This window comes from Thamnophis elegans, chromosome 2, assembly GCF_009769535.1.
Source record: "Thamnophis elegans isolate rThaEle1 chromosome 2, rThaEle1.pri, whole genome shotgun sequence".
Taxonomy (NCBI): Eukaryota; Metazoa; Chordata; class Lepidosauria; order Squamata; family Colubridae; genus Thamnophis; species Thamnophis elegans.
The window spans coordinates 168,957,413-168,980,723 of NC_045542.1; the positions used below are offsets into that span (position 1 = coordinate 168,957,413).

General features: G+C 43.5%; 1 protein-coding gene across 1 annotated transcript; it reads left to right on the forward strand.

Moving 5' to 3' along the window:
* The first annotated feature begins 5,623 nt into the window (after positions 1–5,623).
* Positions 5,624–15,419, forward strand: LOC116502578 (zinc-alpha-2-glycoprotein-like). Its single transcript, XM_032208454.1, has 6 exons — positions 5,624–5,865; positions 6,695–6,970; positions 7,549–7,836; positions 10,595–10,666; positions 12,402–12,553; positions 14,939–15,419. The coding sequence occupies exons 1-6, from the start codon at positions 5,760–5,762 to the stop codon at positions 15,266–15,268; spliced, it is 1,224 nt and encodes a 407-aa protein (XP_032064345.1). The 5' UTR covers positions 5,624–5,759; the 3' UTR covers positions 15,269–15,419.
* Positions 15,420–23,311: the final 7,892 nt, after the last annotated feature.

Here is a 23,311-nt window from a genome sequence, read left to right on the forward strand (position 1 = left end):
ATGCTGCCCTCTTCTCTCTGACAGCTGCCTGGTTAAAAAGCCATCCCCCCACGGCCTTTTTCCCTGGGGGGGCTCCGCAGAGCATCCCAAGACTGATGCCATCACATCTGCCCTCTTTGGGATAGATCCTCTTCAGAAGGACGAGGCCCCACCCCAAAGCCAATTGGACCTTCCTCCCTCGGAGGGCTTCGGGGGGAAGCTTCTGCAGAAGCCCAGGTGAGTGAGAACAAGTTCCCACCATTATGAAGTCTCTGAGGCTGTAATTGTATGGGGTGTGTGCACACGCCTATGTTTTCCACGGTGTGGAGCCGCGCTGAGACTCTAGGTGGCGGTGATGACTCCGGAGCCCATCTGCGAGAGGCGGGGTCCCCCTCGCATTCCTCGTCCTCCCCGATGGGGTATGGAGTCATTGCTGGCCGTGCAGAACCTCGGTGAGGCTCCATGCCATGGAAAACATAGGCACACACCCCCCACACATAATTACAGCCTCTGAGTCTTTGTTAACAGTGGGAACTTGTTCTCACTTGCCCGGGCTTCTGCAGAAGCTTCCCTCCAAAGCCCTCCAAGCCCCTCCGAGGGAGGAAGGGCCAGTTGGGAGAGGGGCTTTGGTCCTGCTCTGGGCTGTAATTGCATGGGGCGTGCATGCCCCTATGTTTTCTATGGGCTGCGGCCGGAAGATGAAGAACACGAGGGGGGCCAGCGGGGCCTCGTCCTTCTGAAGAGGACCTGTCCCCGAAGAGGGAAGATGTAGTGGCATCAGTTTTAGGATGTTCTGGGAGCCCCCCAGGGGAAAATGCCACTGCCAGGTACTTTTAACCATATATTTTGGTCCTATGACTGCAGAATACCTTCTGATGTTAGACCTCATTTTAATGAACATGTGTGATATTGTGGGATGCAAATATGTAATATGTTTGATTACGTCTAACTGATTTCCTAAGGGTGGGAGGAAATTGAAACTGAGTGGGGGAGGATGCCTGTCCTGCCTGGGTCTCTCCCCCACATCCAACCTCTATCTCAAGATCCTGTCCCAGTGGGAAACATCTCCCATCCTTTGAAACATCTCCCATCCTTCATTCTTCGCCCAGCCTCATTTAAGAACTTTTTTGTATTTTAATTTGCAAACCATTCCTATTTGTATCTGAGTAAAGAAGTAAACAATGAATGGCGAACGTTCAGATGCCCCCACCCCCCAGTGTTTCCTTTGGTTAGATTCGCTTCCTCTTATTTTTTTTAAATTTCCTGTTTTTAACTTATGAATGAAGATGTGCACAATACAAAAAAGATTTGAATAACAGGTCTGCAAAAAAAAATTTTTGAGAGTTGTTTTGGTTATTCCACATAATCTTTATGTTTTTGGTGTGCTGAATCCAAAAATGACCTCCATTTTGTCATAGGACATCACATTTCCTGACAATTTAGCTAACTATGTTAAATGAGGTAATACCTCAAAATAAATGGAAATAGACTTATAAAATTAAAGTTTTATTACAACATTTTCATGAAAATCCTTTTTTGAACTGAAATGAGCTCACTTACAAACACTACACTCAATTCTTCTTCTTTGTGAGGCTCCTCTTGGTGCATTTACGCTTGTGAGTAGCATCTGGAATGTCTTTCTGAAGCATCCAACAGTAGTCTGCCATCATTGTAATGCTTCATTTTCCCTGGTATCTCCTTTCCATCTCTTTAATGTCTTGGTGGAATCGTTCACCTTGTTCCTCACTCACAGCTCCCAAATTTTCAGGAAAGTAGTCCAGGTGGGACTGGAGGAAATGCACTTTCAAACTCATCAGGCAACCTAAAGCTTGAAATGCTTTCAGCATTCTTTTTGTAGTGAGGATCTTTGTTATTGCCTAAAAATTTCTGTACGACTTCTTTAAATGCAATCCACCCTTCTTTTTCAGGATCCGTCATGGTATTGACAAACTCTTGATCAACTATAAGCCTTCTCTTGTCTGGTCTGACGAACACACCTTCCTTCAATTTTGCCTCCAACAGGGATGGAAACTTGGTGACCAAGTATTTGAAGCATTGTCCATCGCTTGGAAGTGATTTTATGAATTGCTTCATCAATCCCAATTTTATGTGGAGAGGTGGTAGAAGAACTTTATGGGAAGGTACCAATTTTTCCTCAGAGGACATTTTTTCCACTGACTGTTAGCACCCTCGGCTGCCAACTCTTCTTGGTCCAGTGATTTTGTCGTTCTCGACTGTCCCATAGACACAGAAAACAAGGGTATTTGGTATACCCAGCTTGTTGCCCGAGCAGCATGCACAAGACCTTTAAGTCCCCACACACTTGCCAACCATGGTCTTCATATTTAAGTTTATGAAGAACCAATTCCAAGTTCTCGTAGGTTTTCTTCAAGTGTACGGAATGACCTACAGGTATGGAAGCGTAAAAACTGTTGTGGAGTAAAACTGCTTTTGAGGCTTCTTTTTGAAGAATCTATAAAAAGACACCATTGCTCTGAATCGTATTGGATTTTAAATTGACCTATCAGATCTTTGACATCAATGCAATAAACCAACTTGTCTTCCTGGGTGAAGTAAGGAATGAACTCCTTTTCACAATGTCTGAACCATGAAGATGACACTCCTGGCAACAATAAATTCCTGCTTTTCAACCTTGATTTGAGTAACTCAGCGGCATCTTTGGGAAGATTCAAGTCTCTTACCAAATCATTTATCTCCTCCTGAGAAAACTATTTTGGTCTTGTATCGTCTTCAAAGTCAGAACTTGATTTGTCATCTGGTTCAGGTATGACTTCACCTTCAATGGAGCTAGGTATCTCTTCCAAGGTAGCAAGGGCCTTGGGTACTGGTATATCTATGCCATGGGGGATGGGACAAATTTCTGAGTGAAGATTGGGATATAAAATGGAATGCTTCCATTTGGAATTAAACCCGTTCACATCGCTTGAACAAAAGTAACAGTCATCACTATGGTTCTTTTGCTCTCGCCATACCATAGGAATCCCATAACGGAAATATTTTTTCTTATCTTTGAACCAGTTTCGGAGATCCTCAACACACCATTTGCACACTTTATGAGGCGCCCAAACTTTATCTTGATCTCCAATTTTTAGTCCAAAGTATGCAAAGTATACTTTTTTCACAAAGTCTGTAATATTCTGCTGTTGCTTCAACACTGTATATTCACCACAGATGAAACAGAAACTGTCTGGTGAGTTAATGCACTTTTGCGGAGCCATAACATAACGGTTGAAGAATGACGAGCTAACATGAATTGCGATGAAAAAGTGTGAACAGCCTAGAACCAAGAACCTGATGATGATTCGTGCACAAATGTGGCATGCAGGAGAGAGCAGCTCTGTGTCTGTACAGCCCTGCACTGACCGGAGATGCTGCTATCTGCCCTGTGTCTCCCTCCCACCGGATTCTTCAGGAAAGATTAACCCCTTCTACCATTAGAAGCAGACTTAAAACTTGCTTAGCTTACATATATATATATTGCTGACCATCAGATTTACAGTGCTATTTTTTTTTTACATAACTCGGACAAACCCTTTAAGGGTTTTTTTTTTGGCATTTTATATCTTAAATGCACTTATGTGAATTAATCAATAGTAATTTGGACTTTAAATTTTGTTTAAAACCCATAATATAAAAAAAATACCAAAAATTTTAAAAAATGATAAATTTGAAGGCAATTTTGTATGTTGTGGCAAATCATGACGTCTAGGAGTTTTTTCAATATTTTATTTGTTTTCAGCACACCAAAAGACATGGAAATTAGATGAAAATAATCAAACAGCTTTTTAGTCCCAGACCTGTATAATTTGTGGCTTCTGTGGGACAACATAACATTTGGTGTCTAATTTATCATCAATTCTAAATAAAATTATAATCAAGGAGTGAATGTCAACAGCAAATGTTCACAACTCAAGGTCCACACCTCCTCCTCCTCCTCCTCTCTATCCTGCTCCCCCTCCAGTCTGCCAAAGGCTGAGCCACCAATCAGCTCCCTCTTGAGGAGAGAAAAAGCAATTTTCCAAAACATCTGAATGCCAGACAAGGAACAATAGATAGACACTGAACAAGGAGAGATTCAACCTGGAAATAAGGAGGAACTTTCTGACAGTGAAGACAATCAACCCATGGAACAGAAGTTGCCTTCAGAAGTTGTGGGAGCTTTCAAGGAGAGACTGGACTGCCATTTGTCAGAAATGGTGTAGACTCTTCTGCTTGGGCAGGGGTTTGACTAGATGACCAACAAGGTCCCTTCCAACTCTGTTAATCTGTATCTAACTCAGGATGAGTTTGTCTTTCTGTGTGTGGTGCAGCTTCCCGGATTCTGAAGTCTCCACGCTCTTTACTCTGCTTTGAAGCTACAAGCAGCTGCTGTCCTGCTGGTCCTCCGGGCACTGGGTATTGAGCAGTGGTGGGATTCAAGTTTTTTTACTACCGGTTCTGTGGGCGTGGCTTTGTGGGTGTGGTGTGGCTTTGTGGGCATGGCAGGGGAAGGATACTGCAATATCCCAATTCCCTCCCCACCCCCACCCCCCACTAACCTGCTTTCCAGCTCCACTCTCCTGTCCAGGGCAACAAAAGAAGATTGGCTGGGAGGCTGGGAAGAAACAGGAGCGGGGCCAGTCCATTTGCTGGTTCTCCGAACTACTCAGAATTTCCACTACTGGTTCTCCAGATCCTGTCAGAACTGGCTGAATACCCACCTCTGGTATTGAGGGGCAAATAACATGGTTTTTGTTATTTGTTAGCTAACGTAGTTGCCTTGCATTTTAATTTGATTTATTTTCTCTCTTTTAAAATGATGTTACAGTTCCACCCCTTCTGACGTGTCAGGCCTCATTTTAATGAACATGTGTGATATTGTGGGATGCAAATATGTAACATGTTTGACTGCATGGAACCGATTTCCTATGCAAAGGGAAGGTTACATTTATTCTGTCCAATCAACTTTCCTCTGGTATTTTATTTGTTGTGTTAACTATAAAAAGCATGGAGCTTGAGGTTCTCTCTTCCTTTACATAGAGAGACCCCACTTTATCAGGGTGCCCTAATAAACTGCTTTTAAATGATCTTCTGACTCAGTTGCTTATTGGGAAGGTAAACTGAGGCAGATCCTAGAACCAGATTTGGCTTTCAGTATGTAAGGTCGGATGGGGGGGTCAGCTCCACCAGCAACTGTATCAACCCTGAGGTTCCCCTCCCCAGATGTGTCCAGCTGTTTCCAAGGTCAGCCAAGAGTTACTTGAAAACTTCTTTCAGGGTTAATTTCATGACTGGAATCCTCCAAACTACAGCAGATGGTTGGTCTCCTGTTTGAGAGCTGCTTTTCATGATAGCATCAAGGGAGGAAGGAGCTAAAGCTGCAGACACCCCCCCCCCCAATTACCTGTTACATATTGAAATAAATAGCTGAAACTAGCTGATGAAGTTCTAACTCAGATTCGCTATTGAAGCGGGAACATACTTTAATCTGATTCGTTGGCCAGCTGACAGCTCCCTGTGAAAGCAGCGCTGTCAGCCAGGCTGTTACTGTTGTTCAACTAATAAAAAGAGCTTTGCTGAATTCACTCTGGCCTCGTCTCCATTCTCACCCCTAACTTAACTCTACCCTTTACCCTGTTCTCTTTCCAGGCTCCCCCAGGCACTCTTTGTGCTATTCCTATCTGAGGGTGTCAGAATCCAGCCAGGGACTGCCCCAGTTCCTCTCCACGGTCCACCTGGATGATCAGCCCATCACTCAATATGACAACAACACCATAAAGATGGTACCCTGGTTGGAGATGGTGGATACAACAATCCTCGTGGCCCTTGAAAGGGTGTTTGGGGCTGACCTGGAGTGGCTATCAAAACTCAACCACAAGGCTGGAGGTAAACAGAGGCTTTCAAATCCCAAATTCTCCCTCCAATCTTACTTTTGGCCTCTTGTTGCTTCAATTATCAGGAGAGGCAAGCAGGCAAAATCCCAAAGGTGCTTTTCCCAAAAGTCCAAAAGTTTTGGTAAAAAGCAGCTTTGGGACAACCATGATTGAAAATCTTCAAAGCCAGCAAAAAATAAAAAGTAGGTGGCTTGAACCTTGGATGGTTGACATGATATGGAAAGGAAAATATCGTTTGAACACCAATGGCTGCAAAGAGCATAATGGTGAGATATCCTTTCCTGTAAAGCAGGGGTGTCAAATTCAAGGCCCGCGATCTGGATCTGCCCCACAGGGTACTTAGATCTGGCCCATGGGGCCGACCTGGAAATATCAAAGGACCGGCCCACAGTACCTCTGCCAGCCAGAAACAGGCCGCACACAACCTCCCGCAGCCCATTTTCAGCAGGCAGAGTGCTGCAGGAGGCCTCCTTGTCTGGCAACTCTGCACATGGGCACCCTGGGAACAGGCTCCAGCTATTCGTCTGCCTCACTGATATCTGATTCTGAAGGCAGCTGATAACTGGCATATGGCTCTGGCCCCCTCTCTGCCTCCAACAAAGAGCCCTCATCAGAGGCTTCCCCAGACTCCAGGACTGGCACATGTTCCTCCCCAACCTCTTCACTGTCCGAATCAGCTGCCAGCTCTGGTGGCCGCTGGTGGGCCACAGCAGTATTTCAGCTTCAGGCTCAGCTGGTGGGAGGGAAGTAAACATTTGAATCAATGGTGGGGTGTCCAGGCGAGAGGAACTTATTAGAATTATTCCTATCCCATCTTTCAGGGCTTCACACCTGGCAGGTGAGTTTGGGCTGTGAGCTCAGAGAAGACGGGAGCAAAGGAGGGTTTTTGCACTATGGCTACAATGGGATGGACTTCATCAGCTTCGACAAGGAGACCCTGAGATGGGTGGCAGCTCAGCCCCAGGCCCAGAAGGTCAAGGAAGAGTGGGAGGAGGATCCAGGGTTGTCTGAGAGAAACAAAGTCTACCTGGAGGAGACCTGCATTAACATGATACAGAAATACCTGCCTTACCAGAAGGAGGCTCTTCTTCAGACAGGTGAGTCACCCAATGGGCCCTGGTTTTGCCATTTTTTTTCTGGGGTCCCTCCCCCCCCAATATTTTTCTGCACCTTCACATGCTGGACAGGAAGAGATTTGGGCACTTACCAAATCAAACTACAGAAGGACGGCAGGGGGGAAACATCTTCAATGCCCCCTAAAATAAGCTTTTCAAAGATAAAAACCAATGAAACTAATTAAGCAAGAGATGGAGGCTGAGATCCATTTGCATTTCCATGAGAAAATTTTGCAGAGCAGAAGAAAGTCTAATTCTCACATCCAGCTGAACCAAAAGGTGGTTTTCTTCTTAATTTCCATCTGGACCAACTTGAACAAATTCAATGTGGGATATCCAAACTAAATCAGCACCCAAGCAGTACAATTATTTTGGTATGTGTCCCTTTCAAAAGTAAAGCTAAAGCGTTCAGTGTCCGAATCTTTTGAGGGTCCCAGAGATTCAGGAGAGGAGAGGGAGCAGTGGGAGAAGATGACCAAATGAAATCTTAACTACCTATTAAATTGTCTTGACACAAAGACCAGAAAATCCCGAGAACTCTGTTGTTGCTGTTTCTGCAGAGCCTCCAGTGGGGAAAGTGACTCTCAAGGTGGTGGACGACAGCCTGGAGGTCCTCATCTGCCAGGCCTTTGGCTTCTACCCCAAGGAGATCCAGACCACCTGGATCAGGGATGGGGAAGTCTGCCAGAATGAGACCCTCCATAGGAACGTGGCCCCCAACTCAGATGGGACCTATTATGTCCTGCTCAGCATTGAGATCGACCCCAAGGAGAGGGACCACTTTCAGTGTTACCTGGAGCACGAGGGCTTGCAGGAGCCCCTGGTCTTGGCCTGGAAGGAGGAAACAGGTGAGAGCCTGAGCGGTTATAACATGTCACATCTTGGTGAGATGGGTGGCAAATATATTTATAAAATAAATAAATAAAAATTTGTAGATTGTTCACCAATGTTGGCTGGTTTTCTGCTATGTCATCTAAAATTTTCCAAAGGAAAGGAGGAAATTTAGGACTGTGCCCAGTGGTGGCAAAGAAGTGATTATTGAGAGTGGAGTTGGAAGTGGAGACTTAAAAATAAAGACATGAGAATATGATATGATATGGAGATAGAAGATATGAGAGATACGAAACACAGTTTTGTTTTCTGGCAGAATTATCTGATGGGACAAGTTGCACCAGGTCATTCAGTGCCCTTTTCAGCAGGGGAGGCTGGATTATGTTCTGTAAGAGACAATATGTTCTTTCTTTATCTAATCTCAAATTACTTAATCCTAGCTTTTCACTGTTAATCACTTTTTAATGCATGTTTAATAATACCCTTATACAAATTCTATTTATCTAATTTACAACCTACTTTTCAACTTATATAATTATAATAGTATGCATTACATTATTACCTTATATATATTCAAAAATGATTTTTATCTCTTACACCACATACAAAGCAGTTCTCCAACTTATCTAATTCTAATATTCGTATACATTGTTGAAATACTTTCATAGCATATTTTGCTTTACATTCCTTTTCTTTCCCTTTATCCCACATCTTTCACCCTCATCCAAATTTTTAATCTTCTTTTGGGGGGATTGTCTCCCATACACTTCTTTTAATTCTTTTATTCCACCTATTTTTGAATCTGCGTTATGACTATGCCCTCTAGTTTTCTCTCCCTTCGTCCTTTCCCCCCACTGTCTAGTTCTATGGCTACCTGTTCTAAGTCCCCCTTTCCTCTCTCCAGCTGTTTTCCTTTTTCTCCCATTTCCTTTTCACATCTTTCAGAATATTTCCCTTCTGTTCTAATCCCTAATTCACCATCAATTGTACTAATATCTTCTTCTTGTTGTCTTCCACTCCTCTGCTCATTCTAGTGATTCCATTCTTTCCTCCTTCTCCTATTCTTTATTTGTTGTTCCTTGTATTATATTTTCCAATTTTTGATCTATATGTTCTGTATAACCAATTTTTTTCATCTCCTTGTGTTGTTCTTTTATAAAATCCTTAATGTCTTGGTAGATCAGCTTCATTTCTTTGTTTCCACTTGCTTCCATTTTACAGTCAATCCAATTTTTTAAAAAAGAAACCAGGATGTTCCAATCACTTTAATTTGCTCAACAATATTCAGAATCAGTTAAAAGTCTTGTTTATTGTATAAATCTCCAGTAATTTTAAAGTAGATACTTATAATCCAGCAATTTAAACCGTGGCACGACATAATCGCGAACGTCAAAAGCGCGCCGACAACACCGCAGCGCTAAAACCGCGATGTCAAAAGGGCGCCGACAACAGCGCGCCGACAGAAGCGCAATTTAACTTAAGGTAAGGTTTAGGGTTAGGTTTAGGGTTAGGTTTAGGGTAGGTTTAGGGTAGGTTTAGCGTTAGGTTTAGGGTTAGGTTTAGGGTTATTTTTAGGGTTATGTTACAGCGTGCTTCTGTTGGCGCGCTGTTGTCGGCGCGCTGTTGTTGCGCGGTTTTGACGGTGCGGTTTTGTCACCGCGCTTTAGTCACACGCGCTTTAGTCTACCGCGGTTTTGTGGTGGAACCATTTAAACAGTCCCAAAGTTGCACAGCTCTCCTTTTAGCAGCAGATGGCGCTCCGACTTCCACTTGGTTCTGCCTCTCTGCATAATGCTAATATTCCAATTTTAATTGTTTTAAATTATAAATCCAGTAGTAGGGCAACATTTGTAATTGTAAAATAACAAGCTGCACATCAAATTCCAGTATTATTTAAAATACCTTTTCAATCCCACATCTTCACTTTGGGAGTTCAATTTTCCTTTCCTTAATTTTCTATAAAAAATTTCTCTTCGTAAATATTCTGATTTTTTTAATGTGCTTGTTCTGCCCCTAGCCAATAGTTCCCATACGCTCCCCCTTTGAATTTTTTGGGGTCGTTTTTCATTAAAAAATACTCTCTTACCCAGTTCACAAGCAACTCACTTTCTCTCCTCCTGCACAATCTTAGGTTTTCAGACTGTCTTCCGCTTCATGGCAGCCATGTTTGCTGCCGCTGCTCCCTGTCGGCTGAGGGGGCTGTCCTAATCAGGGAGGGGAGATGTGGCTCCCCTCTACCTGCTAGGCGGTCTGCCACTCCTACACAGTGGCTATGGTCCAAATTTGGACCCTCTGATAAGGAGAGATTGGAGCTGGCTGCAGAGTTCACAGATCAGGCTTTCAATGGTGCCGGACGTACAATTGGAGGTCCAGGGAGGCTGGATTTTGATAGCCCAGCAAGATAAAAACCAATGCCGGCTACTTCAGAACTATTCCTTTTGCAAAACTATGATATTCTTAACTATTGCAATCTGCACATGTTTTCTCCTCCCTCCGTTTAGCTCCAGGTAAAGAAGGGAGGGATCTGCGAGACACATTTATTTAATCTGATTTCTTGGCCCAGGCTGAAGCACCATTTATCTGCCTGCTGCCTTGGTTGTAGTTCTTCCTTCTGCCCTTCAAGGCCTTCTGCCCCTCAGAGGGGAGGGAAGCTTCCTTCAGGTGGGGGAACTGCCTGGAAAGTAGTTCAGGTTGAGAAAAGCTTCCATTACTCAGCATTTCCATGTCAGGGAAGTCAGCATCTGTCTAAACAGAACCATTTTTCGTTTTCTTTAGATGGGACGTTATTTCTTTCGGTGGGAATTGTGATTGTTATAATCTTGGGAGCTGTGACTCTCTTCCTGATTGGTAAGCAAAATACATCTATTGACCCCAAATCCTGTGTCTTTCTGTGTTGATGGATCTGGTGTGATGGGAGAGAACCTCCCTGACATTTGCAGCCAGGATCCCCACAAGGTCCTTGCCTGCAATTCTAATTTCGAATGAGAATTAAGAAGGAAGAAGAAACTGCAGCCATTTTCCCATTTCCTGCAAATCTCAGAATGTTCAACCTTGCTGCTGTTGGGGGGGGAGCCTCTTTGGCCCCCATGGACTTTCTTCAGAGGAGCAAGTATCAAATATCAGGGCTTCAGGAGTCAAAGAAAAGTCCCATAAATAATGTCTGAATTGCCAGAAAAGCCATAATCTTGCCCTGAAGATGATCCTAGTGCCTGGCAAGTGGGACCTTCAGGGAAGCTCCAGTTAAAGGTGGGGGTAATGGAAAGAGGTGACCCATGTTTTCTGCCCCTACTTGCAATCACACTAAGGGGCAGACAACTGCAGAAGGGAAGGTCCATGGAAGGAGTCACTGCTTCCTAGGCTCAGAACAAGAGATGTGAGATGTAGGAAGTGTTTCCTCAGTTGAGCATCAGCAAGTGTGGCTCAACACAACCAGGTCATTTTTCCAGCAGCAATGAGGAAGTGCTTTGCCATTTCTCTCCTCTAGGAGGGGCCTTCTGACTTGCTTGCAATTGGCCTTGCTTGCTTGCCAGTCTCAGATGAAAGTGATAAACCAGTCAGATCTTGCTTAGATTTTCAGGATCAGCCAAGATTGGTGGTACTTGGATCTTACTGGGTTGGGACTGGAGTATAAATCAAAACAAACGTTGTGAGAATTGGATTAAGAACTGCCATGTTTGCATTATATGGAGAATACCATCTGTCTTGTACCAATTCCGAAAAGTCTAATAACCTTGCTTAAAAGGAATTGATGTTGGCCATGGTCCTATCAGGAAAGGTTGGGATTGGGGTTTTGGAGGATAAATCAAAACACACATGGGGGGGAGCATCATCTGTCTTGGACCAATAACAGAATTCCTAGAGGTGCAGCATCATTGAATAAAAGTCACTGATGAGTTAGTACAGGGGTCGGCAACCTTACACACTCAGAGAGCCATTTGGACCCATTTCCCACAGAAAAGAAAACACCAGGAGCCACAAAACCCTTCCCGTGCCTCACTATTTCCTGAGCAGCCACAAAACTAGCATTAAATGTTCTGCTTTCTTCTGAGACTTTTCTTATCCTGGATTTTTCCATGGTTTGCCTACTGGGGGTCGAAAAGCTCAATAGATGCACATGCCAGCAAGTATCACACATTGGTGGTTGTGATGCATATTTTGAGGGACTGGGAGCCGCAGTAGAGGGATGAAAGAGCCATGTGCAGCTCCAGAGCCTCGGGTTGCTGACCCCTGATTTAATAGAAACCCCTACTGGGAACAACACTGCTGGCCACCTCTGAATGGTTTCGCTGGTGGTGGAGAAACTGGACCATGTTGTCCTATAGGAGCTCAAATAGGAACATGAACAGTTTCAACTTGATCATTTCTCAATAACTCCCAGGAATGTCCCGTCCACTTCCCCATGGTCAACACCTCTAAACAGCAATTTTGCCTTTCATTTATAATAAGCAAATCAAGATGCTGAGTTACAATCCAGGCAGTTTTACCACCTGGCCCCCTTGGAGTCTTCAGCTTAAATCCACCTCAGGCAGGAGCTGCTGCCCCGGAAATAAACTAGCTGTCTTCTCTCTTTGCCATCTATTAGGCTACAGGCTGAACTACAGGAAAAAACTCCATCAAGCAAAGAAAACTTACCTCAATCACCTTCCTTTAGAAAAACTTCGTTCTTCCCCTACTGATGGTGCTGAAGATGAGTTTCAATCACAGGTGAAGTTCCCACCCAAAACGACATCAGAGGTGAGCCTCACTATTATCCTCTTCTTGTACCATATCCATCATCAGACGTTGGCGATCATGTTGGTGATTCTACCTTTTATCAACATCCACACAGAAAAATGCTGCTGTGGGTTTTTTCCCAAAGTTTTATTCATTTATTTTTTGTTACATATTTTAACTTACTTTGTGAACAAAGTGTTGTCCTGGTTCCCATCCCACCCCCTATACCTCTTCTATTATGCATATTACATTTTACACCATATTTCCATTTTACGTTTCAGTCATCTTATTTTTATTCCATATTCTCCCGCTTAATTTAATTTTTTTCTTAATCTATAAACAATACCCTTTTGCCTCTCAAAGTTGATCAAATTTAACACATCACTTCCATCTATTATTCTGTTTTATTATTAATAATACATATCCTCAAGTTTAATTTTATATAGTAAACATTTCATTTAATTAGTTGTCTACAAATAATAATTTTAATCTATATCCCACATATTTTATTGAATATATACCGTTGGCTATATTTACTAAGTTTCATTCTATTCTACTAGTAAATCCTTTTCTTTCTTTCCTGCTTTCAGCCATTTTCTCTTATCTCTCAAGAACTTCATTTCTCTCATATTCTCTTCTCTCCACCCATTTGCCTAGTTTTTTCTTTCTTTTTCTTGATCTTAAAATTCCTGTATTTTCCCTTTCCAATTTTTTTCTTCTTTATAATTTTATTGTTTCAGTATTCCCCCCCCCCCAATTTCCCCCTCTTCTTTCCCAGTTGGTTCCACCTTTGCTATTTCCCTTCTTTGGGGCCACTTCTCCCTTGTCTCCTTTGGGTATATAACTAAATCCCAGAATAATCATCTAAATTCTTTTCTTTTTCAATCTCTTTTCCTTCTATAATATCTTCCTGATCTTCATAAATCCCATTTCTTTCTCCTTTCCTCCTTCTTGTTCTAAATGTTCCCTATGAGTTTCCACTGTTTTCCCCCATTTAACATTTTATGTGCATTTTTAACATATCAAGTATTTCATTATACATCCAAACTTCCATAGTATTTGTTTAATTAGTTTAACAATTTTTAAAACTTTCTATTATATCACAAGGATTAGAGTTCTTTTTTCCCTTTTCTTATTTCCAATTTCTAAGTCCACTTCCACTTTTTATTTGCTTTTTATCTTCCACCAAAACAATAAGTCCAGTCCAAAACACTTTTGCAAAAACAAATCCTCTTTGTTGATTCTCACAGCTTCAAAGTATCTTTTTTTTGTTACATTCAAGGTCAAATAGTGGTTTCTCCTAACAAATTGTTAGTTCTTGTAGTATCTTCTTTTCACCACTAGATGACTCCCTCTCCACTTAAACTTAAAGCAATGTGTTGAAGCTGTCAAAAGCTGTCAAAGTCTATTCCAAAAAATATGAAAAGGTAGCAAAAGAAAGGAAGGAAAATTCCCTCCGAGTGCTTTTATTGTTTTTAATATTTCCAGGTCCAAATTTTGGGGATAAAAGTCTTCTAGGGCTTTCCGTTTTTGTCACTGCCCCCCCCCTGTTTAACCCCCCCCCCCCCGTCTGTCAAATAGCCGCTAAATTCCGCTCAGAGTCACTTTTTAATCCAAATGTAAAGTTTCTTTACCTTGGGTTGATCACTCTTTCACCACATTCTGCTGTGTTTTGTCCAAACCGGTCCCTTAGACTTTGAAGCCATGATGTTCTTCTTCTGCTTGGGCCTCATTTGCCTTCAATCTCTTCCTGGAGGATTAAGTGAAGGATTCCTTATTTTTCTGGGTGTTGCATCACATGTCCGAAATATTGTAACTTTTACTTTTTAATTGTTTTAATGATTTCCCTTGACTTTCCCAGGGAGCTTATCACCTCCTCATTTTTTGATTTTAGACAAAACCTGGGGCTTGGTAAATACCTGAGAGCCAACACAGGATAGTTGGAGTGAGGAATCCATCCTCAAAGTCTTCCCAAGACAGCCATGGGGGGGGGGATGGGGGTTGTCTGGAGCTCCTCTGAGGCTCAGCCCCTCCTCTTGGGGACCCTCTGATCTGGTTGCTCTACAAGAGAAAATCAGTCAAAGCTCAGCTCCTCTGGCCCTCCAGCTCCAAGGGAGGAGAGTGAGACAGGAAAGGGGCTGGGAGCAGGAAGTGGGGCACCCTGGGAAAAAGAGGGCTTTCTGTCCAGGAAGGAGGGGAGGAGGAGAAAGAGAGGGTAGACTGGAAAAACAGGGGGAGGCTGTCTAGGGTAAAGGCTTCTTGGTGATCATGAGTTGGAGGTATGAGATGGAAAAGAGGAAGGAAGCACTGGTGGGAGAAGGGATAACCTCTTCGCTCAGGGAGGACCTGTTTATATGGAGCGGCAATGCAAAACTTTCTCCTCTTTGGTTGCTTCCTTCCCTACAGGGTTGCTGTGGGGAGAAAACAGAGCTAAGAGGAGAGGAAACATCTCTGAAGGCTTCCCCAGATGCCTATTCAAACAACAAGGAAACCTCTGGATATTTCACTGTGCAGGAACGTTTGAAAGATGCTGATGCCCCGAAATCAGGAATGGAGGGGCTGGAGGAAGAAGTGAGCCCAGGAACCTCAGTGGGGCCTTTAGAAGTACAAGCGGATCAGCACTTGGCTGGAGAGGAAAGCGGAGAGACGCAGCTGCAGTTGGAGGACTCACAGACTCAGACAGAAGCCCAGGATGGAGAAGGATTGAAGCTGCAGTGGATGAAGAAGGATGAGTAGAAATTGCCTCCTCCACCATAGAATGGAAGTTGGTGAGGCTACTCTATTGCAATTAGCCTCTTTCCTCCTAATGAGTGATACCAGCACATACCAGGCTACTTAGTCCAACATTTCAAAAATTCAGTGTTAGAAATAATCCCACTTTCCTTTAACTCCACAACTAATGTACATTTTGTAGTAGAATTAAGAGACAATGAAGCCAAGCGATGCAATATAGGAAAAGTTTATTGAATGCGCAGGTTCAAACATGCCAAATCAAGCATCATAAGTTTGAACCCCGAAGGGTTCTTAGAGCCATACATTTATAGTTCACTTTACGTCATCATCTATAGAGGCAGTGTTTAAGCATATAAGGCAATGAGAGGAACCAAAAACTGTCTATGCCAGATGGCCAACAATTAAAATATACATGGTCAGCACCTTATAGATCATGGGTGTCATAAACAGGACACATCTTGCACGATGACAGGAAACTCCCTGTCTGGGTCGACTTGTTCCCGGACGTGTAAAAATATATATTGCTCCTTCAGCAACTGTCAGCAATTGTTTTCTGCTTAGTGGTGCAAAACCTTAACTTTAATCAGAGTCTTTGATATTAAACATGACCTGTAGAACTATGGATCATAATTGGGTCTTTTAGCCCACCTTAGTCCCCCCTTTGGGACTCATCTGACATATCCAGAAGAGTCACATACTCAGGTTCAGTGGATAATTCTCCCACTGGTTGCATTCTTTCGTATTCCCATAAGGCCATTACCTGTGCCGTTGCTTTCCGCTCTGCTACCAAGGATAAACTATTAGAAATAGTGCGTATAAAATAGGTAAAACACAAGGAATTAATACACATCCTGCAGCGATTAAGCCTATTAAAGCAACTATAGCTTGTAAACCTGGCAATTTAGGAAACCATGAACCAAAGATTTCTTTAAAATTGAATCCTCGCCACACTTGGTCAGGATTATGAGTCAATTGACGCATTTCTGTAGTCAATTGTTTAACAACAGTTCCAGTTTCATCTATTTGCAGGCAACAATTAGAAAGATTAAACTTTCCACATACGCCCCCTTCTTTAGCTAGCAAGTAATCTAAAGCCAAGCGATTCTGATACACTGCTGTCCTTATTTTATCTGTAGCTTCGGATATTATATTAAGGGCCTTATCAGTACGTTGGCCCGCTAAATCTAGTACTGCTTGAAGGCGAATAATTCTATTTAGCATATAAATGGGTGTGCGATATCCATATGACCCATCTTCTGCCCACGTAGCCCTGCCGTACGTACATACAATTCTCTCCGAACTCCAAACATCACTGTCTTCCAAGGTGGCCCAATCCTTACAAAGGAAATTAGTAAAAACTGTATCAAGTTCTCGTTTCCTTCTAGTTTGTAGACCAACCTTCTCGTACAATGGGATCCCTAACACCTGGCGGGCTTTCATGGGTAACAAGAAGAATGAGGGCTTAATCCATCCTAAGATGCATGAACCAGACCAATCTCTAGGCAAAGTTTCATAAGCCAGCTTTCCACAAATCCAATACATAGCTTCTGGAGCTTTCCATAGGTTATCAATAGAGGAAGAATCTAGGTATGTCAAATAAGTCATATCAAAATGTGGGGGCTGAGTAATGTTAGCTGGTGAAGACCAGATACTATAGTCAGGATTCCAAGATCCTAGGCAAATCAAATCTCCAACATGAACTGATCCATTTCTTACGAAGCAATTTCTTCCTACCAGATTAGTGGACAAGGTCCATACAATCCCAGTAAACTCTTTCCTTGTTGTAATATTACCAGCATAGGAAAGATTGTTATATATTACAGGATCAGCTTCCATGGCTTCCCATGGCCACTGCTCTCCCATGTTAGTTCCTCCACAAACAAAGCAATTTTTAACAGTCAAGGTTTTAGCCACCTGTTCGGCCATTTCTATAAATAAATTATTTGCCTTGGTACTTATGGGTAACGGCTGTTCTAGTTTCTGGAGGGTATCGTACACGGACCATCCCAAGGTTTTTATTTCTCCATCTTTAACTTTCTCCACCTTAATGGTTAAGTACGTCTCTGGGTCCAATCCCGTGCCATCAATCCCAAAGCCATATGTTATTATGGATGGGATGTTACGTGATACTTCTATCTGTATCATATTCCCGGCCCCTCTACGGAAGGAAGTTATATAGGAGCACCCCTTATAACCGCCTCCTGTATAGTCACAAACACACTCCCATCCAGTACATTGTACAGTAGCTCCACAAGGTAACCACTGGTTAGGATTGCCATAATCCCAACCATTGAATTTTTCACATAGATATTTATGATTATCTTTGTATGCATCAATCCAAGACTGACTTCCACAAGATCTTCCCCATCCCCACTTAGTGGCAGAACATGCATCAAACCACAAGATCAGGGGTTGCCTACCTTGTTGCAATTGTACAGTATAATTCAGGAAATACAGTTTACCACCTCCTTCTGGCCTATTTGTAGCACCCACCTTGGGCAGACCTGCCCATAAGGTTACATTGAGGCGAATTGGAGTGTTGGGATTATAACATACAGTCTTTCCTTGTAACGTACACAAGCTGTACATGGTTTTGTTATGTAGGCAATTCATTCTAGTGGATTGACATCCTTGAGGTAGCTGTGTATGATATACCAAGGTGTTAACAGTTCGCGTCCCTATTTTAGCTTTAGTAATGCAGGGTGCGCAATCGTCTGACCCATCCTTGGTTGCCGCAGTTGGTACCCGTTTAGTTTGAGTAGGGCTATCATTATTCCAATAGGGTTTGATGTCCCGTGAAGGTTCCCACAATACTTGACATAACCCACTCCATCCTAATGGTACGTTTTGGCTTTTTTTGTCATCACAAAGAAATAGTATATCTTCAGGGCTGTGTTCTGTAGTTCTACAACAACTAGCCCACAAGGTTATATGAATCCAAAGGCACCTCGGGTCTCCGTTATAGAGATCCTTCTGAGTTGCATTTTTACATAATTCGTAAATTCCTTTCCTCCATTCATCATTTTGGTTCCCACATGACCAGGCTAATCCTTTCTTAGCTAGTTTTGGCGTTACTTCTATTGTGATATCACATCCCTTATGGGTTGTTCTCCAATACTGGAATTCTCCTTTTTGAACTCCTCCTCCCTTGATACAAATGGTGCTTAGGGGTGGTCTACTTGGGTGAAGGCTTACTTCTCTCTTATCTCTACGTCTCTTAGGTTTTCTTCGTATAGTTACTCCAAATTCAATGGAACGCATTTGTACCATACATGCCCCCTGCCATCCCGATTTCAATTGTGATGGAGAAGTAATACGGGTCCAGCCCCAATAATGGGGGTCTCCACAATCCAAAACTAGAGGTGGTTCTCCCCCCTTTTGGTGGGCTTTTATACACATTCCCTTTCGCATTAGATATCCCACATACGGGCATACTTCTGGGTTGGAAAAACCTCGAGACTGACAGGTAATTCTGGCAATCTTATCAAATAGGTCTGGGAGTTTGCAAGGGTGCGGTAGCACTCCATTCCAACAATTTGGAGAAAACATAATGGGGGTTGTCCCCTCCCCTTCCCTGGACCCGACATTATAAGATCGTGTAATATGGGGTCTTTCCTCTGGGTTGCTCCACAATCCTAAGTTGCCCACATCAACAAGATTGCATCTGCTCCCAACACCGTATAACCATATCTCTAAGAGCGTAATAGACCAAACGAGCGGTATACCTTCGTGCATCCTGTTCGCACACGTCGTGATCTCTCCGATCCTGTAATGCAAGCTGAACTGTAGGGGTTACTTTAAGTGTGTAGTATGCCGGGCCAGATCCAGTGATGAGATAGGGTTCCAACGCGTCTTCTATAAGCACTATATCACACTTAATATTACAATAGCTGTGCTGGACACAATCAATACAGTGGGCACAGCAGCAACATCCACATTCACAAGTACAAAACCAGCACATATGGTTAGTGAAGATGATAAAAGATGAAAATAATTAAAGGTTAGTATGCTGGTCCACTATTCTTCACCCGTGCGTAGAGAGTCAGCTTCCGGAGTGACTTAGCAAGGGTTCTCCACTGCTGACCTTTGGAAGATTCGCCGGGGGGAATGCTGCGCTGGCTCTCCGTCTTCCCTTCCAGGTGCGGGATCTGCTTCAGGGGCAGGATCGGCTTGGATTTCCCCTGAGTGGTCTGTATGCAATTGTCCGTTAGCGAAGGGGACGCCAGCAAATGGCCACCAGTCAACCGCTCTCACCGTTCCGCCAATTGATTGTTGGACCGTCGGGTTGGCGTATTTCACAATACAAATAATGCACACAATGAAAGCAAGAATCACAATACCTATGGCAATACAACAAAGGATATAGTTGGACTTTATTGACGAATCAATTTCAACTTCAACGGTTGGTCGCTGGGATGTGTGGTCCATTGTTTGTCAGCGGCCCTCTTTACACGAGTCCAATGTATCCAGGTTTTAGATTCCGCAATCTTAACAGCAAGTGGAGATGTCATAATTACCTCATAAGGTCCCTTCCACCTCCCTTCTAATTGTTCCTTTTTCCAATGTTTTACCCATACTCGGTCCCCTGGTTTGAAGGAATGACATCTGGTTACCAATCTGGGAGGGGTCTGTTCTAATACATAATTCCTCAACTTTTCAACCTGTTTATTCAGTTCCTGCACCATTTCCATGGCCCAAACTCCCCCCTTATGCCCCAAATCCGGCCATCCAGCCAAATTACGTCGCAACAACGTCGGAGGCCGACCAAACATCAACTCATATGGGGAGAGTCTATGTTGTCGTCTGGGAGCACTCCTAATTGCATACAATGCAAGGGGCAAAGCATCGGGCCACTTCAAGTGTGTTTCAGCACAAATTTTGGTTATCTTTTCCTTTAAAGTTCTATTCATCCTTTCCACGGGAGAACCAGATTGTGGGTGGAAAGAAGAATGGAAGCGCCATTTTACCCCTATAGCTTGTGCAATGGCTCGATTAATATGATGGACAAACTCCGGGCCATTGTCTGATGAAATAAAGGAGGGGTTGCCAAATCGAGGAATGATTTCCTTAAGTAAGACCTTTGCTACTTCCTGAGCCTTTTTCGTTCTAGTAGGGAACGCCTCTGGCCATCCCGTGTATAAATCCACAATAACTAACATAGCCCGATAAAACCCACTTCGTGGCATATCAGTAAAGTCAATCATGACTGTGTCCATAGGATAGTAGGCAATAGGTATAGTTCCTGGTGGAAGGGAAGGACCTTGCCTAGGATTAACTTTAGCACACGTTTCACAGGAAGATGCGACTTTTACCGCCATCCCTGCTAACCCATCTATATAGTAATCCCTCATAAGGGCGGATTCCAAAGCTGTTTTCCCCATATGGGTGGTTTCATGAGTGGAACGAACCAATTGCCATGCCACTGTAGAAGGCACATATATTCTTCCATCCGGAAGAACATACCAGCCCTTATCGATGACCGCCATCAAATCGTTGACTGCCTTATCACATTCAGATAAAGAATAAGAGGGTTGGATGTCTACTGGTATAACCCCTAAATCCAAGGCAACATTAATATACATGTCTGGTAGAGGCTCATGACGCAATGCTGCAGCTCGTGCTTCAGCGTCTGCTGTCCTGTTCCCTACAACAATTCTATCATCACCCCGTTGATGACCTCTACAATGCATAACTGCCACCTTTTTTGGTTTTTGAACCGCATTTATCAATCTCTGAATTAAATGGCTATGTTGTATATATTTGCCAGCTGAATCCCTAAAGCCCCTTTCCTTGTACACCGCCCCATGAGCATGCAAAGTCAAAAAGGCGTATTTACTATCTGTCCATACATTCAAGCGTTCACCTTCAGCCCGTTCCAATGCCCGGATGAGGGCCCACAATTCTGCTATTTGTGCACTTTTTCCTGCTCCCAACGGTCCACTTTCAATTACCCCCTCATCATCTACGATGGCATAGCCTGCAACTCTCATCCCTTGGTGTATATAACTAGACCCATCGGTATACCAGTTATAATCCACCTGAGGCAAAGGTATGTCAGTTAAATCGGGTCGTGTGGAATAAACGGTTTCCAACACTTGTACACAATCATGCTCCACCTCTGTTTCTGTAGGCAAGAGAGTAGCAGGATTTAATGAGGTAGAAACCACTAGATGAACCTGGGGGTTTTCAATCATCATGGCTTGGTATTTGATGATTCGTTGGTTACTAATCCACAAATGGCCCTTCTGATCAAGAATTGCTTGAACAGAGTGTGGGGTGTGGACCCTAATTGGACAGGAAAAAGTGAGTTTATTACAATCTTGCAGCAATTCCGCAATGGCAGCTAAAGCTTTCAAACAATGCGGCCACCCTTGCGCCACAGCATCTAGCTGTTTTGACAGATATGCAACCGGTTGTTGCCACTGGCCGAGCTGCTGAGTCAATACTCCTAAAGCAACATTCTTACGCGTATCCACATACAAATTGAAGGACTTACTCAGATTTGGCAGGGCCAAGGCCGGAGCTCTTAACAGAGCCTCCTTAATTGCATCAAAGGCCTGATCCTGCTCCTTTGTCCAAATAAAGGGGTCTGTTTTACTTCCCTTGGTAGACGAATACAGTGGAGCTGCCATTAGTGCGTAATTTGGAATCCAAATTCTACAAAAACCTGCCAAGCCTAGAAAGCCTCTCAATTGTCTCCTATCGGTTGGCCTTGCCAGATTAAGCAACGCTTGCTTTCTCTCCGGGCCTAGTGCTCTTTGCCCTTGCATTATATCATAGCCTAAATAACGGACTTTTTGTTGGACTAACTGAGCCTTACTTCTGGACGCCCGATATCCACAATCTAACAACAAACACAACATACGTCTCGTATTCTCCCAACAACCGTCCCGTGACTGTCCAGTAACCAGCACATCATCCACATATTGTAAAACCGAATCTCCTTGTTGGAAGGGGATAAAATATTGTAAATCCTTGGCCAACGCGGTTCCGAAGAGAGTTGGGGAATTTTTGAACCCCTGAGGTAACCTTGTCCAGGTATATTGGCTCCTGGTTCCAGTATACGGATTTTCCCATTCAAAAGCAAACAATGGCTGGCTAACGGGATGGATGGGGATAGTAAAGAAGGCATCTTTTAAATCAATCACCGAAAACCATGTAGCATTAGGTGGGATGAGACTGAGTAGAGTATATGGATTAGATACAGACGGGTGAATCAGAGTCTTTGATATTAAACATGACCTGTAGAACTATGGATCATAATTGGGTCTTTTAGCCCACCTTAATTTCACTTCCAATCTGTACTTCATCTGACCTCCATTTGGACTTCAGACCTACTTCTCAGACTTGCCCTCATTTCTGCCATAGGTGTGAATGGGACCTGGGGAATATTAGAAGAGCCTTTGCCCTCATTTCTTTGGACATGACAAAGGTCAAATCCAGGCCATCTTTTTGCCTAATCCCATCAGACCCAAATGAACCCTTGGATAGAGGCCAGGGAGGGTGCCACACAATCAGGGTCAAACTCAGATCATTTCAGGACCAAATTGAGCCTTTGACAGTGATTAGGGAGGGTGCAACTTCCTTTTGTTATTTTTATTTCTTCCACTAAAAGCAAACCCTCTTTTTTTGGGGGGGGGAAGCAACCACTCTCAACTCCAATATGGTTTCCTTTATGGAAGGGCAGGATGTGGGTTGCACTTCTTTCCAAGGGCTGGAACTGCTTCCCAGGTCATCCTCCCCTTCTGATTATTCCTGGTGTTCTCCCATCCCATCCATGCAGAGACAAAGTAGGGCAGCCCTCCTTACCTCATGATCCCTCCAGAGGAGATAGGGTGGGCACAGTCCAGGTCTCTTCCATTAAGCTTTGCCCCCTTGTGGGTCCTCGGAAGTGTGACTTTTCTGTTACAGCCCCTGCCCCAATGGAAGATTTCCCCCTGAAGGTCCAGCAGCCCCTCCCCGTTTAATCTTCCAGGGGAAACAGATGACCTGCTTGTTTCCCAAAAGATATGTGGTTACTTTTTCCTTTTTGGTTATAATTTGAGA

Excerpts from the sequence above, each read along its gene's own strand:
- LOC116502578 (XM_032208454.1), top strand. The coding sequence starts at position 5,760 with ATGGTACCCTGGTTGGAGATGGTGGATACAACAATCCTCGTGGCCCTT. Across the intron at positions 6,971-7,548 it reads GGAGGCTCTTCTTCAGACAG|AGCCTCCAGTGGGGAAAGTG; the intron begins GTGAGTCACCCA and ends CTGTTTCTGCAG. Across the intron at positions 12,554-14,938 it reads CACCCAAAACGACATCAGAG|GGTTGCTGTGGGGAGAAAAC; the intron begins GTGAGCCTCACT and ends CCTTCCCTACAG.